This window comes from Aspergillus lentulus (genome assembly GCF_001445615.1).
Source record: "Aspergillus lentulus DNA, contig: Alt17, strain: IFM 54703, whole genome shotgun sequence".
NCBI classification, from domain to species: Eukaryota; Fungi; Ascomycota; class Eurotiomycetes; order Eurotiales; family Aspergillaceae; genus Aspergillus; species Aspergillus lentulus.
This window is the reverse complement of record NW_028322112.1, coordinates 1,124,739-1,150,216: the sequence shown is the minus strand read 5'-3', so window position 1 is coordinate 1,150,216 and position 25,478 is coordinate 1,124,739. Positions and strand designations below refer to the sequence as shown.

General features: G+C 46.3%; 7 protein-coding genes across 7 annotated transcripts; 4 read left to right on the top strand and 3 right to left on the bottom strand.

Annotated features, from left to right (window-relative positions):
- Positions 1 to 366: 366 nt before the first annotated feature.
- Positions 367 to 1,529, top strand: ALT_9382 (ditrans,polycis-polyprenyl diphosphate synthase; the record flags this gene model as incomplete). The annotated part of the gene is made up of 2 exons (XM_033559359.2): positions 367 to 856; positions 934 to 1,529. 2 exons carry the CDS (start codon positions 367 to 369, stop codon positions 1,527 to 1,529), a joined length of 1,086 nt encoding a protein of 361 aa, XP_033415250.2.
- A 502-nt stretch (positions 1,530 to 2,031) lies between these two features.
- On the top strand, positions 2,032 to 4,277 carry ALT_9381 (ELMO/CED-12 family protein; the record flags this gene model as incomplete). The annotated part of the gene is made up of 4 exons (XM_089600603.1): positions 2,032 to 2,295; positions 2,385 to 2,730; positions 2,767 to 3,753; positions 3,817 to 4,277. 4 exons carry the CDS (start codon positions 2,032 to 2,034, stop codon positions 4,275 to 4,277), a joined length of 2,058 nt encoding a protein of 685 aa, XP_089455100.1.
- A 1,573-nt stretch (positions 4,278 to 5,850) lies between these two features.
- Positions 5,851 to 8,497, top strand: ALT_9380 (cell cycle checkpoint protein RAD17; the record flags this gene model as incomplete). Its single annotated transcript, XM_089600602.1, has 4 exons — positions 5,851 to 5,910; positions 5,966 to 6,655; positions 6,725 to 7,326; positions 8,242 to 8,497. The coding sequence occupies 4 exons, from the start codon at positions 5,851 to 5,853 to the stop codon at positions 8,495 to 8,497; spliced, it is 1,608 nt and encodes a 535-aa protein (XP_089455099.1).
- A 2,400-nt stretch (positions 8,498 to 10,897) lies between these two features.
- Positions 10,898 to 13,456, bottom strand: ALT_9379 (dynamin-related GTPase DNM1; the record flags this gene model as incomplete). Its single annotated transcript, XM_033564671.2, has 3 exons — positions 10,898 to 11,209; positions 11,270 to 13,261; positions 13,358 to 13,456. The coding sequence occupies 3 exons, from the start codon at positions 13,454 to 13,456 to the stop codon at positions 10,898 to 10,900; spliced, it is 2,403 nt and encodes an 800-aa protein (XP_033420562.1).
- A 953-nt stretch (positions 13,457 to 14,409) lies between these two features.
- Positions 14,410 to 16,973, bottom strand: ALT_9378 (putative actin binding protein; the record flags this gene model as incomplete). The annotated part of the gene is made up of 4 exons (XM_089600601.1): positions 14,410 to 14,496; positions 14,602 to 16,486; positions 16,546 to 16,723; positions 16,778 to 16,973. The coding sequence occupies 4 exons, from the start codon at positions 16,971 to 16,973 to the stop codon at positions 14,410 to 14,412; spliced, it is 2,346 nt and encodes a 781-aa protein (XP_089455098.1).
- Positions 16,974 to 18,833: 1,860 nt separating this feature from the next.
- On the top strand, positions 18,834 to 21,954 carry ALT_9377 (AMP deaminase; the record flags this gene model as incomplete). Its single annotated transcript, XM_089600600.1, has 5 exons — positions 18,834 to 20,153; positions 20,213 to 20,688; positions 20,746 to 21,333; positions 21,383 to 21,539; positions 21,745 to 21,954. The coding sequence occupies 5 exons, from the start codon at positions 18,834 to 18,836 to the stop codon at positions 21,952 to 21,954; spliced, it is 2,751 nt and encodes a 916-aa protein (XP_089455097.1).
- Positions 21,955 to 22,693: 739 nt separating this feature from the next.
- ALT_9376 (uncharacterized protein) lies at positions 22,694 to 24,604 on the bottom strand (the record flags this gene model as incomplete). The annotated part of the gene is made up of 1 exon (XM_089600599.1): positions 22,694 to 24,604. One exon carries the CDS (start codon positions 24,602 to 24,604, stop codon positions 22,694 to 22,696), a length of 1,911 nt encoding a protein of 636 aa, XP_089455096.1.
- Positions 24,605 to 25,478: the final 874 nt, after the last annotated feature.

The window sequence follows — 25,478 nt, the reverse complement described above, 5'->3', positions numbered from 1 at the left end:
CGTACGGTAGTACGAAGTCAACATCACATGCATTAATTACAAAAGCAGTTACGATGGAAGGTGCGGGTATACACATGTACTACTGCGCCCCTTCCAAATATAGGTAACCTTCTTCAACGGCTTCGTTACTGTGGCGCTGTCTGTCGCTCCTCCTACCTGTTCTGTATGTAAAAGCTATCTACTTTGTACAATCAGATCAGGTCCATGCGCCACTGCAAAAACGCGGACAACTAATACAACATTTGCTTGCTCAACCTCGCCGCAGAAAGTGATTGCCCCCAAGTTTTACCCCCAAGCAATTCAAGAGATCAAGGTTCTTTTCTCGACTCATTGCTCCTGGTGAACAGATGCACTCCTCGAGCAACCATGGTCCTAGCACGTGATAGAGAATTACTGAGGGACACTATTCGCACCCAAGGGACCACACTTACTGCTGCCGATCGCGAAAATATCCTGAAACCATATCTGCCGGATCCATCAGATCTTGCACGTCGACCTCTACAGCGACAGAAGAAAGCCCCCCGAAAAGCTCCCATTCGAACATTCTTGAAGTCTCAGCTGCATCAACTTACCTACACCTTCATTCATATTGTCTATGGGATTATCCTTCGTTTAATCCAGAGCTACCATGCCCTTGTGGATCGGGTTCTTGCGATCGTCTATTATCATCACCGCACACCGGAATTGATACGAAAAGATGTCAAGGGCCTAAGACGTTTGCCGGGACATCTGACAGTTGTTTTATCATTGCGCAAGGAAGATGATGCGCTTGCGATTCTGATGGACGAAGTCGCAGAACTGGCTGCGTGGAGTGTTAGCGCTGGTATACCCATGCTGAGTGTCTATGAGAAGAGCGGTATGTAAAGACACTTCACACTCGGCAATCTAGTTTCTAAGCGCTCTGAGGTAGATGAGTAGCTGACCGTCCTCTAGGGGTCCTGAAATCATGCATCCCCATGCTGCATCAGGTGGTTGCGAGCAAATTCGCTTCATATTACGGTTCACTTCCTCAGCAGCCAACCCTGCGGCTTTTCGCTCCTCATCATTCTTTATATGAGCCATCTCTTGATCATGATACGGCCCGTAGAGTCAATACTGACTCTCTTACCCTGCTTCTGCTATCGGCTACCGATGGGAGAGAAACTATAGTTGATCTGACTCAAACGCTAGCAGAGATGTCACAGAATGGTAAACTGTCACCAGAGGATATCACCATGGAATTGGTGGATGCAGAGATTAGCGAAATTACAGCGCAGCCATTGCAGTCAGCCTCATCGAGCATTGGTGACAGACGAACGACTGCTGTTCACCCCGCTATTGCAGTGAAGCCAGAACCAGATTTACTATTAGTGTTCGCGCCCTTTCTGAAACTGGATGGCTACCCTCCGTGGCATATTCGCCTGACTGAAATGTTTTGCACCGGTGGTAAAAGTAGCGGCGTTACTAGTTATGGTGAAGCTGTCGAATATCAGGGTTTTCTCAGGGGGTTATGGCACTACGCCGGGGCTCAGATGAGGTTTGGTCGCTAGAGGCAGCTTGCTGGCTACTCAATATTGTGCCTGATCCGAAGCTCGAAGCTGCAGGTGTAGCGTCAGGGATGAGACGCTCACATAAATCATGTACCTTGATTGCTCGCTTTACTCGGTGCGCTTCAATCTTGCTATATGGTTAATATTTCCTGGTGCTTTCCTAGAAGCAGATATGGTTTGGTAGCGTGTTGGTCAGAATAAGTTATTTCCCTATCATGAGTCAATTCAGGGACCTTCTTTAGTCAGGTGACGCCCCTGAATTCACTTCAAAGTGCGGAGTATGCTACGGAGGTCTCGCCATTAATGAGCCAGTGGACCCGGTAGTTGCTGCAGTTCACCTAGTTTCATAAATCATCACATTTCCGTGTTTCTTTCTTTCTTTCATTTTTGTTTTAGATTGCAAATATATGGATGGTGACTGCTACCTACCTGTATTCTCGGATTCTTGGATCTCTGGTGGCATGCGACGACGGTCGATCACACACGGAGCAACTCCTTTGAAATGGAGGGCGATATTCATGACATAGTCGAGCGATTGGGGAGTGAAGAAGATGCGGTGCGCAAGATGGCAGTTTTTAAGCTTCAAGGCAGCATCGGAGACCCTTCGTTTGCTGATATTTTCATTGCTGAAGGGGGGCTGACCAAACTGCGCGAATTGACATTACATGCAACTGGAAATACGCTGGCTTACAGTTTGACAAGCTTCGCAAGACTGTTGGAAGTAGATAAAGGATGGAACTTAGTTGACCAAGAGTTGGTGGAAAGAGTAGGTCTTCGAAAATCGCCGCCATAAAAAATAGCAAAGTCTCATAGCTTGCATCAATGCTGACAAGTGTTCTGGCTCCCTGCCTCTAGATTGTCCAACTCATTGTGACGCAGCCTCTGGTCAACATTTTGCGCGGCGCAATGTCTATCTTAGTATCCATTGTATCCCATCCTTACACGGGAGGGCGTCCACCACAGACTGATGCTTTCGGGTTTCGCGCCCTGAAACCCGCACTTACAATCTATCCACAATTCCTCGAGATGCTTGTCAATAGACTCTCGTCCGCGGATCATGCACTATGTGCGAATGCGCTTCAACTCATCAACTCGCTTATGCGTGACTCCATCGCAAATGACTCCGAGCTAGAATGGCCGAGGTTCATACAAAAACTTCAAGATCTAGGGGTAATTCGAGCAGTTTACGCTCTCATGCAAGGTACAACGTTGCAAGACCACGCTCATCCTTTGATAGAGTTCCAATCTCTCACAAAGGTTCTGCTTAGGAGGTGGCGAGATATTCCCCTTGACCTAGAGAAACCAGAGCATAGGAGAGCATTGAAAGGAATACACCTTGCTAGTGACCAGGAGAAGAGCATTGACGAAAAGGTCGATAGTGACGCTGAGTTGCGGCGTTCTAGAAAGCACAATTCAGAAAAGTGGAGGCGGCTTGGATTCGAATCAGAAAATCCAATAGCTCAGTTTGAAGAGATGGGATTCCTGGGAATGATGGATCTTGCGGATTATGTCAGAAATCATCGAAGCGAGTTCCGAAAAATGCTGTTGGAGCAGTCAGCAAAACCAGGCCAGAAACGGTGTCCGATTGCCCGCGCTTCCTTGGCGGTAACTTCAATCCTATACGAGCACTTTGAGATTGAGAAATCCGAGATAGAGGATTCAAAAAACTATCTGGTCTTAGAGTCTCGCGCCAACCTTGACCGGTTGTTCAAGCCTCTACTACTGCACTGGACACGCTTGCACGTCGCGGCATTGCAAGCTTTCGTCCGGTTATGGAAGACCACCAATGCAGACGTCGATGATTTCGCAAAAATTGCTGAGCTGGTTCGAATTCTTGTTGAGTCGGTTGTTGGTGGAGCAACTCGAACAAAGGAAGTGCAAGACGTGGAAGATGAGATAGTCAATTTCGAATACCGTCGGCTTCGAGATCTACAGATGGAACTCTTAGAGCTCACGTATGAAGACGTTTGGAGGCAACATCTGCAACAGGTCCGCGAAGAACTCCATCACGAGGCTCTCCAATTCGTCAAGGAACAAAGGATCCGTTGCCTTCTGCAGGGCTGCTGGTTTCCTGTTGAGGCCACTACTCATACAGACTCGTCTTCTGTCGATAATGTCTCTTACCGATATGTACAATTGTCCCATAACCGGAAATTCCTGCATTACGGGGATTTTGAGACGCTAGGAAATGGCAGGATAGACCTCGATTCTCTCCCGGGAAAAGGTTCGGATCCCCTCTGTTCATTCACCTTAATTGAACCTGTCTACTGACTATCTCGTCAACCAGTTGATTTGTCGGCTGTTTCGTCTGTGGCTTCCAACATCTCAGCATCAGCTGACGCTTCATCTTCGTCTACCTTGAAAATCGCACCGCTTTCTGTATCTTCGACTAAAATCACCATCCATGGGTATATTGAATGCTCCTCATCTGTCACAAGGGGCCCATCGAAGGGTCATAGTCATGCTCGTTCTATCAGCAAGTCAAAGGAGGGTGTTTTGTTGACTCTCCGCCCTCAAACCCCGAGCATAGCATCTGAGTGGCTCGACGGTTTGCTTATGTTGCTGAATCAGAGGCCTATAACAGCAGACTCTAACAAGTTGATCAATGTTGTCAGCGACTACGGGCTGAAGATCCGCCTATTCAATGTGCGCTTTGAAGATGCGACTTTTCCTGGGGAGGTTCCGAAGGTTCCTTCCCGAGATGGCCTGGACAACGACTATTATTACGATCTTTTCGGCGCTTCTTAAGCGCTTCGCAGAAGAGAAGAGAAGAGGCAAGCAGGAAATATACCAACTCTCATACCTATCTCCACGTCTCATACTTTGTAGCGCTCCATTGGTGGTTGACAATGTAGGGGCCGGCTGAGCCACCGAACTTTGAAGGAACTTTTAGTTCTCCGCATTCTCCTTTCCAAAATGCTCGCCTATTGGCCGATTCGGAAGTAGTTGCTGGACTTGGAAAGCATAATATATGTCTTTCAATTGGCTGACGGGCATGCAGAGTTGTATGCTTTAAAATCCTCGAATACTACCATTGAAGCATCACATGGGAAGTTCTTCCCTGTGGTGGGCAAGCCTGGGTAAGACTGGCATAGCTGGGTGATCCTCAAGTAGTTGATAATAGCCAATCATGGAGAATGGTTGATATATATTATGAATGACGTATGCTAAGATCACTATCAATTTTGATGGTTTATACCACTCTATATCATGGTGCTTGATACATATGCTGGGAGTCTTACCTCTTGTACGTACGTTAGGCTAGGTGATGCCTAGATGCCGCACAGCCCTCTGCTCATTCTAGGTCCTAAAGTCCAATTAATCAAGAGAATGTTGAGGCCGCCCCCCCCCCCCCCCCCCCCCCCCCCCCAAAAAAAAAACAAAAAAAAAAAAAAAAAAATTCATTACCTAGGAAGAGTCTGAGACAAGCCTGAGAATGTTTAGCTCTGTGTCCAGTGTACTCCGTAGTCGCGATTCAAACTTTAGGGGTATATTCGGTAAGCTAAGGGCTCACCCAAATTGACTTCCTGGGTTACAGAAGGATGATAAAAATCGGTATGTACTATTAGATCCTAGTTGGAAGGAAAATGATAGCAACGAAAAATCCACATATTGCCCTCTATGTACCCTCGCCTCTACAAGACTTTATAATATGTACTGGTTGAACTAACTCTACATTTCTACATCTAAGCAATCAGGCAAAAATTACCTAATGACAGTTTCATAGTCTGTTATATGGACTACAGTAGTTATAGATCAGAAAGGAAATCTAATTCAAGCACTATGTAGAAGTAAAGTTTGAGCAGTAGCAACGATTAAGGTTGACTTATATTGTCATCACAGGATATTCACACTTTTTTTTTGCCGAGCAGATCTGACTTCGATTTCATGTTATAGACATACCTTACTGTGATTGATTGGTCAGATAATAAAATTACCTTGCCTTCTACCTACCTAGGCTCCATTTTTATAGAGTATGCATTATTGGCATGTCAATAATGCACCCAGGTTGTACTGTACTATTATTGTATGATAGATACCTTAAGATACCGTGGGGTCGGGGTAACCGTCGTGAGTTACTAGCGTCTTTCCATTGATCTCGTACCTACGTATCAGAGACCACAGAATTCTCTCACTTTCCGTACCGAATAAGATCCAGCGTGTTGACTGAGGATCTAGACTTATCGGACGCCAAGATCCCCTGTTTTTATCTTACTTACCTATATTACGACATGCCTAATAAAACTGAATGCTTCCCATGCCTCGGCTTGCGCTCCATAGAAGCAGATAACTGTTCATACTCTTGTTGCTGATCCTCGTCATGGCCACCCATGCAGCGAAACGGCAGCGGGTATCAATTGTCCGTCCATTGGAAGATCAGGTTGGTCTTCAAATCGTCTGCTTTTGAAGGTATATGCCCGCCTGACAAGTTCAAGGGTAATGAACCCAATCTTTTGATTTCATCGAGTCCCGATTGCGAGGCCCCTCTCCATCGAAATCCTCCGTCAGACACAGATGTCCATTCGCAACAAACCTCGCAGCAAACATCTGCCAGCACTGCCGCACTTCCCTCCGAACCGGTCCGTCAGAGGACCGAATGTTCGAAACCGCCCTCAAGCAAGATATCGAAGACTGGATCGCTTCACAACTTCTTTCCGGCCGCGAGTGAAACGCAAAGATGGGATACACACAAGGCTGAATCGTTCCGTTGGACTCAGCCAAGAACAGACGAGATAGACATAAGCGATGACACGATCGAGGACGGTTACGACTCTTACGATGAGCTTTTCTCAGACTACATTGCAGATCGAAAGGTAACGCCCGAAAAGCGGATGGAGGAGGCACCTTTGGCAGCGGGAGAGCGTGTCGATCAGGCTCAAGCAATAACTCACACTTTTCGTTCGCGGAGCTTCGCAAGCAATCGCAAGCGCTTCGTCGTTTCATCGGCGTCGGAGAGCAAGCATCATGGTTCATACTCATTCGGGAACAATTACGACAAAGACGCCGAGAAATTGCCATGGGCACAGAAATATTCCCCTGTAAATCTGAATGAGCTCGCGGTTCACAAGAAAAAGATTGCCGATGTACAGAGTTGGTTATCAGATGCCCTTCGCGCGTTCGAGAAGGTATGCATACAGAATCACAAATGAGTGACAAATTCCTCGACTCAAAAATTAACTTCGCGAACAAATTAGAAATTACTCGTTCTCAGAGGTCCCGCAGGAAGCGGCAAAACAACCACATTATCGCTATTATCGGACAAGCTAGGTTTCGACGTTCTCGAATGGAGGAATCCGTCGGGATCTGAGTTTGCGGCGAAAGGATTCACATCCATAGCAGCCCAATTCGAAGAATTCTTGACAAGGGGTAATAGATTACGTGGGCTCGAGTTTCAGGGCACGACCGGTTTATCAGCAAGCAAGAGGAACAGCAGCGATCATATGAGGCCGCGGGTTATTCTCATTGAGGAGTTCCCAACAGTCATTGATGGAGATTCCCCTAGTCTAACCGCTTTCCGGTTTTCTCTGCAGCGGTATCTCTCAGTGTCATCCTCGCCGAGAAGCAATACCCGGAATGATATCGAGAGACACGGGAGCTCACCTGTTGTTATTATCGTTTCCGAGACCATGTTGAATACCGGGGCATCCTATTCGGACAACTTAACAGCTCACAGGTTGCTGGGGCCAGACATTTTAAGCCATCCAGGCACAACGATTGTTGATTTTAATGCCATTGCTCCGACGTTCATGTTTAAGGCCCTGGACCTGGTTCTGGTGAAGCATATCCGCCGATATAGGTCAGCTAAAAGACCTGGGCCCGCAATTTTGAAGAGTCTATCAGAGATTGGAGACATTCGGAGCGCGATCTCTTCACTGGAGTTTCTCTGTCTTCGGTGTGAACGGTTTGAGAAGTATGCTTTCCCCAATGCTACGAGAACAGGCCGAGGTAACATATCCTTGGCGCCGGTTGAAAAAGGAGCACTGCAAACAGTAACATACAGGGAGAGCAGCCTTGGTTTATTCCATGCAGTTGGGAAAATTGTCTACAATAAGCGTGAGGGTCTAAGTTCTACAACTGACAATCCTCGGCCACCCAGACCACCAGATCATTTATGTCATTGCGATCGGCCTGCAGTCTCACTAGTTCCTGTGAACGAGCTTCTAGAGCAATCGGGAACAGATACGCAAACATTCATCAGCGCTCTCTATGAGAATTACATACCATCCTGTGATGGCCCTGCTTTTGTCGACTGCATAAATGGATGCATAGAGGCATTGTCAGATAGTGATGTTTTAAGTGCTGACAATATGACAACTCCAGGCAGTTCTTCACGTGGAAGGTACAAGGCCGCCGTTGGCCTTGGCATGTTGCGACAGGATGAGCTCAGTTATCAAGTTGCTGCACGTGGTTTACTCTTTTCCCTCCCGTCTCCGGTGAAAAGGCGAATAACGCCAACGAACCAGAAAGGGAACGCACAAGATGGGCATAGAATTTTTTTCCCCACTGAGTTGCGGCGATCAAAAGAGAAGGATCAAGTTGAAGAACTTACAAATTCCTGCAAAACAACATTATTACACTCACTCAACGGACTTCGCAGACAGAGCACCAAGTCCTTGGCAGACCATTACTTTCAGCCTGGTAGGCAAACGATAGTCGCCACTATGGCATCCCGCAATGACTTGTTGTTATACCAATTGCCATACATGACTAGAATCGGGTTCAACGAGACACTTTCACGTGAACTTGATGAAATTACATCCATTCCCAAGCAAAGAACACAATGTGACCGCCAAGGCGCCGATGATACTCTCAATCATGAGCCCAAGCCCACTTATCGGACCTCCTCTGTCAGACAGCCTTCAATACCTACCAATGGCCGCATTTACCACCAACACAACCTTCCGGCTGCGGTCTCAGATAAGGAGGATAAATTTGTCTTGAGCGACGACGACATCGAGGATGTTTGATTTTGTCCGCACTTACCGTCATAGGCCTTTTTCCTGGCTTTCACACACTTTCGCTGATATTACTTCTCACATTGCACTGGTTTGCCTTTAAAGCACGTTAATCTGGCCTTTCACGGCTGTGTAGCCCGACCGCTGGCACGGAGAGAGGCTGGAAGACTGAATGGTCTGTTCATTCAAAGGCATTCCTCGAGCTTGCGAGTCCGGTTGGTTTCAGAAATTCATACGGTTGCTCTAAAAAGGCTCATCTTATAATATACAAAGCAATCCGTGTGATAACTAGTTAGTTAAGGGTCGATGCCTGACTCATCTTTCCATAAGTAGACAGAACAGGAATAGTCTTCCTAGGTTGCCTGAAATCGATTCGCCCGTTATCTAACCTTATGCCATCAATTTCTGGTTAGCTCTTGACTAAGCAACAATGAATTGTCAACAACATTTAGCGACAGAAGTTGATTCAAGCTCCCATAATATTTGATTAGAATCTGCTTACATCCTTGCTCCATCTCTTACTTCCGAAGAGAGCACGACCTTCCTAGATCAAAAACACGCCAGCCCTAGGGACAATAGAGCAAATGATCAATCACAACAGCGATGACGCTGATACAAATAAATCTGATGCGAAAGAAAAGCACGGAGATGTACTGAAATCGGATGGTCTAGGGAGCATAGCTACCGCAGCGGCTTATGCAACCTCTCCTAAGTGGATTAGCATGGTATTGATGGTGTCATTGATATTTGGCGGCTGTTGTGCAAATGTAGGTACTCCGAGTGTGATGGAACTTGCTATGATTGACTCTTTCATCCTAGGTGTTCGCATTAGAAGCCATTGTCAAGTGAGTTCAAAACCATGGATAGCTCGATGGTAACATACTGATGTTCAAAACTACCTAGAGATCAACCAAGTTCAGGTAATTGACTGACCATTATTGCCCCGACTAAGATATTCTTGTCTCTGACTCTCTCTGTCCGCCCGCTGGAAGGTCCCCTGATCACCTTTGCGCAGTTTATTGTGACTGCCGGATTTACGTTGCCAAATTTTGTCTCGCTATCATGTGGGGCTCGGTCACTATTCCTCAGTCCGCGTGTCATCCCATTAAGGTCATGGTTGGTATACACGGCCTACTTTGTGACAGTCAATCTTTTGAACAATTGGGCTTTCGCATATAGCATATCGGTCCCTCTGCACATAATATTGAGATCAGGCGGCCCTGTTGCTTCCCTTATCGTCGGATACTTGTTCAATGGAAAGAAGTATTCTTATGGTCAGATTTTGGCAGTAGCGGTTCTCACTCTTGGTGTTGTTACAGCAGCATTGGCAGATGCTCAAGCTAAAGGCGAACCATTAGACATTGGACATGGCGGAGCAGACCTTGGTATAACGGCTACCGCTACTGGCTTCGCAATCCTTGCTTCTGCAATGGTTCTTTCAGCCTTTCAGGGTATATATGCAGACCGACTCTACGAGACTTATGGCCGAAGCCACTGGAAGGAAGCGCTCTTCTATTCTCATGTACTCTCGCTACCACTTTTCCTCCCAACCTATCCGCGGCTTCTGGATCAATGGCGAGTCATGCTCTCCTCCCCTCCCTTGCGATGTCGGTTTCCGGAGACATCCATCAGTGTCGGAAAAGACGCCGAGCTTCCTTCAGGGCCTTCCACTACTTCAATTGCCGTATGCGGGCCTCGTTTGGATTTAGGAATACTGAGATCCCACTTATTTCCGTCCTTCATCGCGCACATTCCCATGCAGGTGGCTTACCTTTTTGTGAATGCGCTGACCCAATATCTATGCATTCGTGGGGTTCATCTCCTCTCCGCCCAGACGTCTTCATTGACAGTGACGGTGATTTTGAACGTTCGCAAACTTGTTTCGCTCCTATTATCCATCTACCTATTTGGAAATCAGCTTTCGCCGGGTGTTGTTATTGGGGCTATCTGCGTCTTCGCAGGAGGTGGTCTCTATGGTTTGGAGGGTGCCCGGCTAAGAAAACCGAGTAATAAGAAGGATTAAGAGTGATAGCTTAGAGCGGAGAGCGCCGGTCAAGTAACATGCTAGATCGGAATGCCCGCGAGTCGGAGACAGACTTTGGGTTTGACTGATAGATATATGTTGATAATTACGAACAAGTCTAGCTTGTGTATAATTACTGACTCAAGTTGAATGATATTGGAAAGAAAGAGCCTGAAAGAAGACAACTTTGATGCCGTAGTACAAAAGTATAGTCAATAGTCAAGCATGCACCGGACAAGGGCACTCACTCAATTCAAGGACAGAAAACAAACACTATATGTACAATTGCATGATGCCAGCATCAATGACATCCATCACTGATCTGCCAAAGAACATCTGAAACTGGCTTTGTGGGTAAGGCTCTCTAACAAAGCTTTGCATCATGGAGGTCAAAGCACTTCACCTACAATTCTCGCTGCTTCTTTGTATGTTTCTAACAGCCTCTCACACTTCTCTCGCTCCGCCTTGATGCCATCATCCTCATAAAGGAGCTCAGAGAACAGATCCTCTTTATAAAGCTCGCTCACAAGTCTATTTTGCACAACATCTTTACTATGGTTGACAAGAAGGTGCATAATAGCTTTCGGAACTTGATCGGCGATGGTTTCCCGGACAATATTGAAATACGACGAAATCAGTCGACGAATCAGCTCTGTCTCCATGAGCTCGCGGTCAGAGAGAGTCGGCTCAGCATGGTCCGCCTGCCATAAGTCATGTAAGCTCCCGTTTCAAATGAGTTAAAAGAATGGATATCGACATACATGCTGAGATATCTCCCCGCCGTAATCAGAAGATCCTGCATAGTCATCAGGTAACGACATTGGCGAGCGTAAATCCGGTCGTCTAATACTCTGGCTAATGCTGGGCTCGCTGAGATGGTTGGGTTGTCTCTGTTGAACCAAGGGCTGGGGCAGCGTTGTCGAGCTCTGCATCCCGTCCTTACCAAAGAAATAATTCAAGAACGAGTCACGTGTAGTGTTCGTAGCACCAAACATGGCATTTTGGTTAGTGTTGACACCGTTCAGGGTCGCGGTGATGGCACTATCTTGACCCTTGTTAACATGAGGGGACATGCTCCTGGAATTCTTCGAAGTTTGACCGCGACTACTGAGGTTCTGTGCTCTCAACTCAGCGGAATGGTCCTCTTCCTCTTCGGGCGATACTGGGACGGCGCCATTGACACTGCTCAGCTCTTTTTGGCGTCTTCTCTCCCGCTTTTTTCTATCGTCTGCTAACATCATCTTTCTCTCCTGTTCCTGTTTATTCTGTATGACGGACGACATTGCTGCTGCTGCTCCAAGAAAGTTCGGGTGATTCGTGTTGATGTACGCCCTTTGAATGGAGATTAGAGATTCAACGTAAGCAGAGCATGGTCCCAAACGCTCGCGAAGAAGATCTGACACTACTTCAATCAGTTTTGCCTGCAGTCGAGGGAAGCGTAAGAGTTCTTGGGAGCCACAGGTATGACAAATTTTGATGAGCTCCTCGTAGACGAGCTCAACACAACGCTGACTAGGAGCTTCAAGCATTTTAATCTGAGGCTTCACAAGCAAGTCAAAGGCAAGTTCTGGAACAAAAAGACTTGGCCGAGGGCCAGTCGAGTTTCTGATCGCCGTTCTTATATCGGATACAGTCAAATTATGCGTGGGATCAATGGTTTCAAGCGAGTTGCCGAACACAGAGTTGAATATATAGTATATCCTGGCACCTCCGCACAGCTCCTTGGTAGATATCTCAGAGGAGGTACCGTCGATCGAAGCAATAAAGGAAGAGGCAAAACGTGTCATCAGCTGCAGTATCAATGATCCACGATGTTCTTCCCCACTGAATTGTTTGTTGCCATAGCTGGCAAGCTCTTGTTGCGTTTGGCCCATGAGTGTGTTGAGGCGAGCTTTGATATCAGGCAGACGATCGCGTATATGAGCCATCAGCGTCGTGTTCAGGGTTTTTGCAAGAAACTGAGTTCCGCATCTATTCGCCATGTTTCGATAAGCAGGGTGATGCCTGAAGAACTCCGCTTCAGCCTGCAAGGCCTCTGATAGCGACTTCCCTGACTGTATATCTTGCTGAGATCGATTGACGACGCCGATGAAACCGAGTTTCAATGGATAAACGCGGCCAGAAAGAATATCCATTGCATTGGTTCCGTGATCCATTAAATCCAATTTCGTCAAGACACCAATTGTCCTCCGGCCCATTGGATCTACTTGTCTTGCAAGCTTTAGCGCTTCGGAGTTCACAAGGTCGACGTTTGCCGGGGAGACTGCGAGTATAATGCTATTCGGCTTGGCTATGTATTCAAGAATCAACGTTCGGGTTTGCTTCTCAATGTCGGAAGGTTGGTCTCCGATAGGCACCTTAGTTAACCCCGGTAAATCGACCATGGTAAGATTGAGCACATGGGGCGAGAAAATCTTGAGATTAATGGGCTGCCTATTGATGCCTTTGTTATTCCCGGCAATTCGAGCTGTTTCGGCTTCAATCTCTTGCTTCACCAAGGCAAAGTCTTCGAACTTGCGCCCCGGAAGGTGATGAAATTCAGCCCATTCGTGCTGACCAGCTACACTAGCAGCTGTGTGGGCAGCAAGAACATCATTATCACCGAGCCTTTCATTGTGCTCACTGGGGATGTTGATGAGCTGTAGAATCAAGGGCCGTCTCGTGACTATACCACTCCCCCTCGGTAGGAAATCCCTCCCAACAATGTTTTCCAGGACAGAAGATTTTCCGGAAGACTGGGAACCTACAACGACCTAGAGAGAAATCAAAATTGTGAGGAGATGAATCAGCAAAAGAGAACTCATGGAGTAATGTTGGCACACATTGGCATGCCTCCCATAGGAACTCACAATTTGCGGTAGATCGAGCGAGTCATTTCCAATTGTGTTGAAAACAAGATCTTGTAGCTTATTCACTGTTATAAGCAGGTCTTCACTGAGAGATGCCATGTTGCCCTGAGAATCAACCTCAGGTAGCACTTAGTGGCTCAAAGACTGGTGAACTGCTGTGGGACCTTTAAGAGATGGCCTCGTAGGGGGGATGAGTAAAGTTTAATATGGAAAGTAGTGACGAAGGGCAAATGAGTCTGAAATGACAGATAAACTAATTGAAATGAACAATAGAATTTGCTATTTTGATAGTGTGCTATAGAACACACAATAGCTATGAGCAGAGGTACATATGTAGTACTTGATAATACTAAAGCAGTGGTTTGTATAGTTGACCAGCAGAAAAAGCTAGATTACGTCACGTGATATGGCTCTGTCTTCAATTCATTGAAAATCTACCGATACTCTTGTATATATCTAAGTTTGGCCCTTCAAGTACTGGATAACTCTTAAGTTGCAAACAGAGGTATTGCATTGATCTTGTCGGCAATTTTGTTTATATTTGTTGCTAAAAAAAAAAAAATACACTCCTTCATAGGCAAGACTAATGTCTAGACATTTCTAGACATCTGTATATTTCCAAGACCAGCATTTTATGATGTAGCAACCATGCATACCTTACAGAGAACAGAGTAACAGAATAGCCTGTTCCCTTCAAAGGCAGGTGCCACGTTGACTGAAGAACACCGTTGTCACGAGATAAGTGATTTAATGACGCAGTAAGGTATTTTAATTCTTGAACTGGATTGGCAAGAAGGATACACATTCTATGACTTGTGCTTAAGTTCAGACATCAACGAGAGAAATAGTGCCTGGGACAAAAGACTAAAATACAGGCTTTTACAGAGGATCAAAAATCCCATATCTGACACAGGAGCGAAATGTGTACTCGTGAGATGTCTCCCTTGTAATGGTTTCCAAGTAGACGCGCTTATGGGAGACTTGCCGGACCAAATTATCAATATCTGACTGGACTCCGACATGCCCCAGCCAAGAGAAAGAGCAGCCACAACCTACTCCTGGAGTTGTACATAGTTGGCAGGGAAGAGCCCCTTCTGACCCTTGTACTCACCGAACCACCAATCATCATCGGGGAACTCCTGTTGTCGAGTTAGCGATGCCGTTGTTTGACTAGAATGTCTGGCTAAAAGCAAAAAGGAAAAGAAGACGAAGAAGCAAAAAGGACTGCAAAATGTTCCACTTACGATGTTGACTATTTGAGCACCCTCCGGGAAGCTGAGCTCATTGTCCTCCGCAGCCTCGTAGTCATACAGTGCCATTGCAGTTGGCTGTGCGATATCCTGCCTTCCCCCTGAGCTGTGGGCAGGAACGGTTGGAGGAGTTTCCTTGGGTTCTTCAGCTCCGGCAACTGGAGCGAGGTGCTCTAGCTGGTTGTCTTTGACGAGCTCAACATAGTTGCTGGGGAAGAGACCCCGCTCGCCGCGCGCATTAGAACCAAGCCACCAATCCTTATCAACCATCTCTATGCCAGACACATACTCTCCCTCCTTCAAGTCTATTTCATTGTCCTCTGCCTTCTCATAATCATACTGCACAATGGCCTGGAGCGCCTCGTCTTGAGGACGATCAACGACTGTAGCTTTTGACGTTTCCCTACCAATATCAATAATAGTATCCTCGAGCCCTTCATCATCAGGTACTGCCTGTCGGAGGCTTTGTGTCGGCATGACAGGAGGAGGCGAGTATTGTTCATCGTGAGCGTCTGCAACTTCTCCCCGTCCAACCGGCACGGCAACGCGAATTGGAGAAGATTCACGTACGGGGGGCGGCGTTGGAGGAGTAGGGGAACGAGGCTGTTGAGGAGGGATAGGTATAGGCTGGTGAGCTTCGACGTCCAATGGTTCTTCCGGTCTCATCCCCTGTGAAGTATGCGGTGCAGGTAATTCACCTTCGGAACCAGGTACGCCGACTGGTTCTTCATCGGGAGTGGGACTCGTGCCTGGACCACGTAATTTCTGATCCCGGCTGGTAAAGTCTAGCTGGCCAGGCAGTGACGTTTCCGGCCCAGTCGTCAATTCCTGCCCTTGCTGGGAGACACCGCGATCCACAGAGCTGCCTGTAGGCGTTGTCTGAACGGGAGCCCATGTCTTGCCATTGTACGAACTTTTCCATTCTCCCTTGCTGCCGCCCTGACCACCGCTTGCTGCTGATGGGCTAGGGGCAGGGCCTTGCCCTCGTTCTCGGGCTTTTCTTTCAGCCCACTGCTGCGCAGGAGTCTTTCCTCCTTCGTCTGCAAACGTTCTGCTTGCAATGCCAACCTGGGTGGCAGGAGGGACCGGGCCTGAAACGAAGCCACCGGGCAAAGGTGCCTTTGTGCCCGCGAAAGTTGAGCTTAGACCGATTTTGTTCGCAACCTTCGGCTTGGGTAAAGTCGTCAAACGCTCAGGCTGATCGGCTAGTTTTGGAGAATCCGAAGATTTAACCCTTTCATTACGCGATTCAACAGGGTTACTTGAGACGGACTGGTCAACAGATGATTCAGGCTGCTTCTGCACCTTAGAACGGATAGCAGCAATATCGACCTTGCCAACCGGCTCATATGCGCCTCTCACAGGCTCGGGTCGGTCTTCTTTCAGTTCTCCTGCTTCCCGCGCTTGTTTCCTGATTGCAGCGATATCCACTTTGCCTATCGGCTGGTAGCCACCCTTAACAACATCATTGTTCTCTGGAACGGGAAGCTCATGATAATGGGATATTCTGGGCAGGTTCTGAGACTTGATTGCCTCAATGTCAACCTTAGTTGGCTTGTACGCGGACTGAACTTTTTCAAGTTCTGTCCTGGTAACCGGGGGCGCATCTGGACCCCATCCATTATCATCGCCGCTCATTCTTGGAACCACCCTAGTGGAAACATTTGACACAGTCTTCGAGTCTAATGCACCAGTTCTGGTGGGGGTGAATGCTGGTTTGCTTGCAACCGGAAGCGTTTTGGGCACAGCAGTGACTGGCGAAGCTCGTTCTGGTGTGTATTTCGCACCAGAGGCATCTCCGACCTTCTGTATTATTCCCTCGGGTGTCAAATCCCCCTCGGAGCGTGCAGTGATCTGGACATGGTAGTTCTGAAGTAGCCTAATATCAGAAAATTATGTTCATCTAAGCTGTACAAGGGGGTACCGACGGATAAGAACTTTGTGACAGCAGACAGGTGGCTTGTAAAGTATCCTTTCGTTCGTTCTGGGACGCCCTCTCCACACCATCCGATGAGGACATTCTTCGGGAGACCACTGTTTGGATCAGTGACTTTGACGAAAGCGAACTGAATCTTTCCTTCCGAAAACTCGTCAATGAGATCCTCAAGCTCACCAGCTGCAGGATTAGGTATCAGCATTTGAGTTGAGCCTCGAATAATAGGTGACTAACCCCCGGTATTCTGGACCTTCAAGACACTCTCCTTGGTATCTGAATTCCTCTGGAAAGCATTGACCAAGGGCGTTGAGACGGAAAATACTGCCCATTGTCCATATGTAGCGCTGTCGGTAGGTAGCGAACAATCGATTACAGACCGATAACTCTTGGTAATTGACGGACCGTTCGACGAGAGATTCAGAGATGCCATATCGCTGAGAACTAGTCGTTGGGTAGTGTCGAGGATCTGTGGATCAAATAAGTGATGCAATGATAGTTGCTAACTACAGTGATTTTAGTCGACCAGTATTGCAAGGTGGGTAACAGATTTCATGGATGAAAAAGTGTGATGCAGGTAACTAAGATTAGATAGGTCGCTCAGCAAGGACGAGGAGGCCAGGTGTGTTCCAACATTAGGTTCATGATCTTACTACCTTGGGTAAAGGTAAATCAACAAAGTACATTTAGGTACTAGTTAATGTCATTGGTACATAGTACTATCTCATACTTAGTCAATACGCCATAAACACCCGTGGACAGGAATAAGACAGTCATCAGAAACCTAACCTTTACCAACTGTAAGATAGTCCAACTAAATAGCTGCCTTACTTTAGTAACTTACTTGTATCTGTAAGCAGGGAGCTGTACCTCTCTAGGGAGGTACATGCCTACCTAGTAAGGTTAGTACTGTAGTATGTTGATTACATCATAATTTTTTAGTAAACCGAGGGGAACTAAGGTAAGAGTAATTCTTGTAATGGAAGGAGCACCTTGTACCATACCTTAGATAGGACCAGTTCTTTCAGGTATTCTAAGGTACCACTTTGCTGTATTCGCTAAAATGTAATGATGGATATGTTTATAATCATTTAGGTATCAGATGCATGGAATGTAAAGCTAATTATTATACCTAGGGTTTAGGTAAGTAAGGCCCTTGCAGGAGCAAGATATGACTGTATGATCTTAGCCTGGGTTGTAATATTTTACTTAAAGTGAGGTTGGTAATGTAACCTGACTGATGTGGACGTTAAGGTATAATACTTTCCCCTAGCTGCCCTATGGTAGGTACAGTATGTTGTCCAAATCCCGCTCGTATATTTTATCAGGTAGATAGATACCTAATAGATATATACTGTTCATTGCGTGAGCAATGATATTATATAGGTGGTATGTGTTAGTATATATAGACAGAGGTGTGACAACAGCAAGGTGTTTAGATACTACTTGTACTTCAAAGTGTATGGAGTATATGGCCCTGGAATAAAATATATATGTTAATACTACACCCCATTATTTCATCTTGGGGCTCATGGTTCTTTTTCACTAAGGTAACCACACTCAATTCTGGTTCCACAAAGCCACACAGACTCAAACACTAATCTTCCCCAGAGAAGTAAAGGTTCAATACCTTGGCTGCTTCATTAAATAATCAGATAGCTTCAAAATAGGGAAGAGTATACAACCCTTTACTTTTCACCATGACAGAAATAACGAAGGCAATCCTCTGCTGCCTCGGATTATTGGTCATTAGGACAATCGGCCAGGTATAAGTACAACTACTGAAAATCAAGCTGCCCTCCCGGCCTCCATGGAGCCTGATACAGCCTGTAACTAAGATGTATGTATTGCTGGTATTATTGGAGACTGCCACATCATTTGGGTTGACCCTTTTGACATTGTTCATAACTACTTACAAGTACTACCACGTTTGACTGGTACTATCTGCTAATGACTGTTTATGGCATGTATATGTCAGAAAACTGATAAGCCATGGCAATACCTAAAAGTGTATCCGAGTAAGGACCAGAGTAAACAACTTTAGCCTCCCGATAGAGGGGTAGACCCCGGTTTAATTTTCCTTATCTTCAGCGGAAGGAGTCTTAATATGCCACTAGTACCCCAGAAGTATGCGGTGAGACTTCCATGTGATCCTACGGCTGGCTCCATACTAATTTGTGGTACACAAGATTTTCTGAGAACAAATTGAAAGGGCTCCAGACCGTAAGGTACAATTGCTGACAGTTTATCCCTGTTTTCATTCAAACCTTTCCCTGACACCCACACGGTCGAAATGGATAACGCGCATCACCTACAAGCTAGCACTGAAAGCTCAACTGTCAACTTAAAGCATGACCACGATGAAGAAAACACACAACAGGCAGATGTTGACAGCTCTTTATCTGCAACTGTGACAGATAGTCTTGACCATGTACTCCCGAGGGATAGAGAGATGAAAACACCGACATACGACTATGCTTACGAGAAATCGATGAGTCACACAGAAGCAAAACTCTTCTACCAGCATCATCAATTGGTGTCACGAGGCGCCGACATTGAGTGTGACCAGGGTTCCGGCCTCACGGGCAGGCCTTCTGCCTCTGACATACTACCAACTAAAGTTCAGACGGAGGGAAAGCCTCAAACAGGCATCCTGGGCTCGAGTAATTCAACGCAGCTTGGCACGCCTACTTCGGGATACGCTGAAAATACCAGCACCAGTGCCGGTCAGCTTCCACTCCTAGATGATGCAATGCATCATGAGAATTCAAATGAACAAGGATCGTGTTATATGCAATTCGCCAGTGAGGTTCCAGGTGCTATCAAAAGTGCTATGAATATGACGGGCAGCGGCACGGTTGCCTCAGAATTAAACATCATCTACCGCAAGATTCGCGGGCTACTTGAGCGACGCGCCGAATATATCCGACTGTCATCACAGGGCCCTGAGGATAACCCCAAAGATCGTCCCGATTGGAGGATTTACCCTCCCCCACCAGAACCAGCCTGGGATGCCGATAGAGAGAATGGGAATCAAGAATCCTCTTCTGGCGCCGGAACTAAGAAAAGAAAGATGGGCCAGGATATTGGTGAGGACTTCGACATGGCTGAATTCATTCCGCTCCCGGGAGAGTCATGTTGGACATTCAGACTTGATGAAAATAGTGTCTACCAAGTGTACGAAAATATCGAGGCTGCAAATGCGCACAAGCCTACCATCAGAATACCTTCACTGCGTGATTTTTATATGGACCTCGATGCAGTCATAGATGTATCCACAGACGGACCAGCCAAGAGCTTTGCGTTTAAACGTCTTTCTTATCTGGAGGGCAAATTTCAGCTCTACACGCTGCTCAATGAATATCAGGAGATTGCTGACAGCAAAAAGGTACCACACAGAGACTTTTACAACGTCCGGAAGGTCGACACTCATGTCCATCACTCGGCTTGCATGAATCAGAAACATCTGCTCAGGTTCATTAAAAGCAAAATGAAGAAGTCTCCTGATGAAGTTGTATTATTCCGGGATGGTAAACATCTAACGTTGAGAGAGGTTTTTGAAAGTATAAACCTAACAGCTTATGACCTGAGCATTGATACGCTGGATATGCATGTATGTATCATTCCCACAAGTCTTTCTTCTTACAAGTCTTCCTTCTCATCAATTTGAAGGCGCATACGGATTCCTTCCATCGCTTTGACAAATTCAATCTCAAATATAATCCCGTCGGAGAGTCAAGGCTGCGCGAGATCTTCTTGAAGACGGACAATTATATTAAAGGTCGCTATCTAGCCGAGATCACAAAAGAGGTCATCTCGGATTTAGAGTCCAGCAAATATCAAATGGTGGAGTGGCGCATCTCAATATACGGAAGGTCGATTCAAGAATGGGACAAGCTCGCTGCTTGGGTGGTTGACAACAAATTATTCTCCCCAAATGTGCGCTGGCTAATACAAGTTCCTCGGCTCTACGACGTCTACAAAGCAAGCGGCATGATGGAGAACTTCGAGCAAGTCATCACAAATGTTTTCCAGCCATTATTTGAGGTGACCAAAAATCCAAGCAGCCATCCCAAACTTCATATCTTCCTCCAGCGTGTGGTCGGATTCGACAGCGTGGATGACGAAAGCAAAGCTGAGCGCCGGTTGTATAGAAAATACCCCATTCCTAGAGAATGGAATACGAAACAAAATCCTCCCTACAGCTATTGGATTTACTTCATGTTCGCTAATATCGCGTCATTGAATTTCTGGAGAAAGCAACGCGGCTTTAACACCTTTGTTTTAAGACCTCATTGCGGTGAGGCTGGGGATCCAGATCATCTTGCAGTTGGTTTTCTCTGCTGCCACAGCATCAGTCACGGAATACTGCTTAGAAAGGTCCCTCTACTGCAATATTTGTTTTACCTCGATCAGATTGGGATCGCAATGTCCCCGCTCAGTAACAACGCGCTATTCCTGACATATGACAAAAATCCGTTTGCGAATTTTTTCAGGCGCGGCCTGAATGTATCCTTGTCAACGGACGATCCTCTGCAATTTGCGTTTACCAAGGAGCCGTTGATTGAAGAATATTCGGTTGCTGCACAGATATACAAATTCAACGCTGTGGACATGTGTGAGCTCGCAAAACATTCAGTCGAGCAAAGTGGCTTTGAATTATCATTGAAGAAGAGATGGCTTGGTGCGAACTGTTCTCTCCGCGGGGTCGCAGGAAATAATGTCGCAAAAAGCAATGTGCCAGACATTCGGGAGCAATTCAGGCATGAAACTTTACTTGGGGAGCTTGCCTTGTAAGTTATTCTCGTGCTTGCAGTCCCATGATACAGACAGACATCTTAGGGCGAAAATAGAACTTGCTGACGTACTAGGATTGAACGATATTCTGATCGTCATGTTGACTGTTCAACTAAGCGACCAATCGTCCCCGCCACAGGCAGTCAGCTGGAAGCACCGTCACGGATTCCTCTGGATCCAGAGCAAGGACACCCAGGCCATTGTAAGTTCAACGCCGCGGACCCGGAAACTCGCTTTTAGAGTCCCTTGTCCGATGATGTCGGAGACTTTATCGTCTCATTATCATTGTTATTGTCGCCATTTTGACCGCGTCCCTATGGTCGTCCCCTTTGTCCTTCGGGCGCTTGTTCAGTGTAGGGTCTTAGTCTCTGTTCGGTCTGATTGCTAATGATGAACATGCAGGACAGTCTCCCACTAGCTCGGTCTTACCCCAGCTTCGATCCGACGCCAGTGACGCAGAGGCTCTTCGAAAACCCTGCTCCTCAGATACCACCAAGGCCGGCGACTCTGGCAACTCACTCGGAGGTACCCATCCACAGGGCAAGCGGCAGCTTCCCCGGGAAGTCCACCAGAGCACCGAATTTTCCCTGGTATTGTCCATGAGAGAATCCGGATAGATAATACCAACATCAATAATGACAGCTGAAGGTCATCCCAAAATACAGGCAGAGAGCATTGGTCCGCTCAATGCTGGAGTCTCCGAAATCCGAAATAAACTGTTACGCCCATAAATGTTATGAATCTGATTTGAACTTGTTTGAAGCTAGCCATCCGCATCTTAAATAATGATACAATTGTTAGTCCATGCCTCGTCGCGTTGTGATCTGGATACTAGGGAATTACTATCTACTCTGCTGTACTATCTATGTAGCAAAATACAATATTGAAAAACTTTACCGGAAAATAGCTATGAAGCCAGGGTATAGGATTTCTTGTGCCTGGCTAAGGTACCAATAGGGATTATGGTGAAATATTAATATGTGATGCTGGATACTGATATGTGGGTAGCCAGAAATACACCATGCAGCGGATCATTGAAGTCTCGTGGCAGCGAAGGAGCTGAGAAGAACGGGCAGCGGAGAGCCCTATAGGTGACCTGTGTTATTTTGAAGATATGTATGCTCAAAGGAAGTACATGACATTGTGGAATGATAAGTCACTTGCCTCCCTCTGTATACATAATTATTACAGATATTCCAAGCTATAAAAACAATTAAGAAAGGACAGAAAATAGCTGCGCTATATCACTGATATTTATTGGTGTTGAGCTAAAACTAGAGGTCATGACTCTAGGCTAGTATGTGCATGAACTAAGAACAATAATGCAATAATTAGTATTTTCAGATCAGAAGTTCATTAAATTGCCCAGCTCCCTCTCCTCTCAAGCACACCCCATGTGTCATGATCATTATCATTATCAAAATTGGGTTGTGACCTTGCCCAGTCGTGAATATATAAACGTAAGGCCACCCAACGGGCACAGACCTGCCTAACAACCGGCCCATTTGCTGAACCATCTTCATTGACTTGAAGGTAGCCCCTAGCAAGAGCTGATGTATCACCTCGTCTGAGTTCCTTCACAGGGATGCCTGACACCCTGCTAAGCTCATGGTCGTAGTAACGTGCAACACATGGGTAACCTAGAGATAAGTAGTTGTAGATCTGGGTCACGAAATTATCGTCAACCCCAAAGCAGCAATCATGATGCTCATTGTCAATGTCATGACGCGATAATTCTCCTACATCTAAAGCCAGATGACAAGAGGAGCTAGAAGTGAATTGATCCTGGTCCTGCTCATCGCTGCATACTTTAGATTGACACTCATTGTTGTTATAGCGATGAGAATTGTCTGGAACGCAGGGTAAAGATTCTTTGGATTGGTGAGCATGCTTGTGATTGCAACATGTTCCCTTCCAGAGACCAGTAGTTGCATCATCCTGCACATGATCAGGTTGTGTACACCAAAGACCAGAATCATTGCAGACACGATGCCTTGAGTCAGTGGCACAGTCCCGTACAGAGCCACTCTCACACATCGTCGCTTCTGGAGATAAACTCTGTGGGAATACAAGATCATCGCCTAGCATAGGTGGACGCGCGAGATGCCTTGAGAGATCTGGCTCATACTTTCCTCTCCAACAGTCATTATCGATTACATTGTAAAACTGTCGAGGGTTGAATATTGCAGACGGAGGGCGTGTCCCCTTCGTACCCGCCATAGCACGATCCCTCATTTCGGCATCCTCCTTATGCCGCCGCATATGTTCAAGTTCCCATGGAAGATCGGCCGACGATTCCCGCCTCGATACATGCAGAAGGCCGCTTTTGGAGTCCTCGGAACATTCATCTTCATCCTTGTCGATCGCAAAGTGATCCACAGGCTCATAGACTTGTTCATTGGGAAATGCTGCAAGTGCCTGCTCCTTCAGCTGATTTTCCACCGACTGCGCTGCGAGAGAAAGGAAGTACTCCGCCATGTGACCATCACGGCCAGTTTGACAGCTGTTTTCGGCTTTTGAGTGATGAGCCGATACATTGGATGAAACGGAAGGAGACGCCGAGAGCGACGGTATTTCCGACCCCTCCGAGGCATCACTGCAGCTGGAAGGGATTGCAGGGAGGTCTGGCACTCGAAAAGAGTGGCTTCTTGACTCTTGGCGCTGTTGGAGACTAGAATATGAAAATTTAGATTCGATAGTGGCAGAGGAAGTATCTGAGTTCGCACAGGTGGAGGTGCCGCTTTGTGTTCGAGACCCGTTGTCATACCCGTGTACGGGAGCTTCAGACAGAGCATGCGACGTTTCCTTACGGCGAAATGAACGTTTATTGGTCTCAACAAGCTGAGGCGCAAACTTTCTAGGGCATGATTGCATCTGAAGTACGACCTTTTTGGCAGCCGAACTCGAAACAGGGTAGGGCAGTCGGTCTCTGTGCGTTTTGGTGTCAACTGAATTATGAAGTACTTCTTCCCTTATCAGCTGCCGCTGGGAAAGGCCACAGATCCGGTTGTCACTATCTTCAATGACATTCGGTATCAAGGAGTCGTCTTGCTGTCGTTGGGACCCCGTGAGATCGTGGGATGAGGCTGGCCGTGTATCTGCAATGAGTGTTCCCGCTGGCGTGCCTGATTTAACTGCCTGTTCTGCGGAAGAGGCCTGCGCTGAGGGAGGTGACTGGCGGTTCCGGGAACTGCGAGATGATGATTCAATCACATTAGGTAGAAATTTCCTGACCCTTTGGGGCGTTTTCTTCGTCTGCTCCGACATTGTCTTGGGTATTTTGATGGTACAACAGTGTGTAGACACTTCACATGGAGCTAGAGTGATTTGCAACTGCCGAGTGCTGCCATGTCCAAATAAGATAACCTTGTGGACAAATCCAAGACAAGTGCAGTCTAGCCCTCAGGCACGCATAGTTGCAAAATATACTTAGATCACCCTGAGTGTCTCATCCGGGACAACTCTCCTTTTTTTCCAGCAGTATCAGACTATACTTGACTGAAGGCTGCCATAGTATGACTTCTCATGTAGCCTCCACCAAGTTGAATATGTTGTCTATACAGGATGTGTCTCTGAAGTTTGATATCTGCAAGGTCCCAGTGGGCGACATATATAATTAGAAATGCCTGATAAAAGCACATATCTGGAGAGGTACACTGTACAGCAGCTTGTCATTTTAGATATGATGACTAACTCTGTATAAGGCTGTCACATGATGCTAAGTTATGAAATTATGGCAAGCCAGGGGTATCTGTGCCATATGCATACACTCTGGGATTGTAGATAACTGCAGAATTATAATGTACCTTTTATATGGTGAAGCTATATAAAAGCTACATACTCCATATGTCAAATATTGGGGCATTTCCTAAGGGTAACTATATTTTAGATAGTGATATCAGTTTTTAAGAAGCAATATCTTATATTGCAAAGCCTTTCTTCAGGAGTTTCACCTAAAAATCAAAGATATAAATGTATGTAGATTTTCCCTTATATAAAAGTCTTTCTTAGAATAAAAATCAAAAGAATAATGAGACATTACTTTATCTTAATACTTACAGTTTTCCTTTCTAATAGAAGAGATAGTAATAAAGAATAGACCTTTATATATTTAATTTTTAAATAATAAACTTTAAAATTT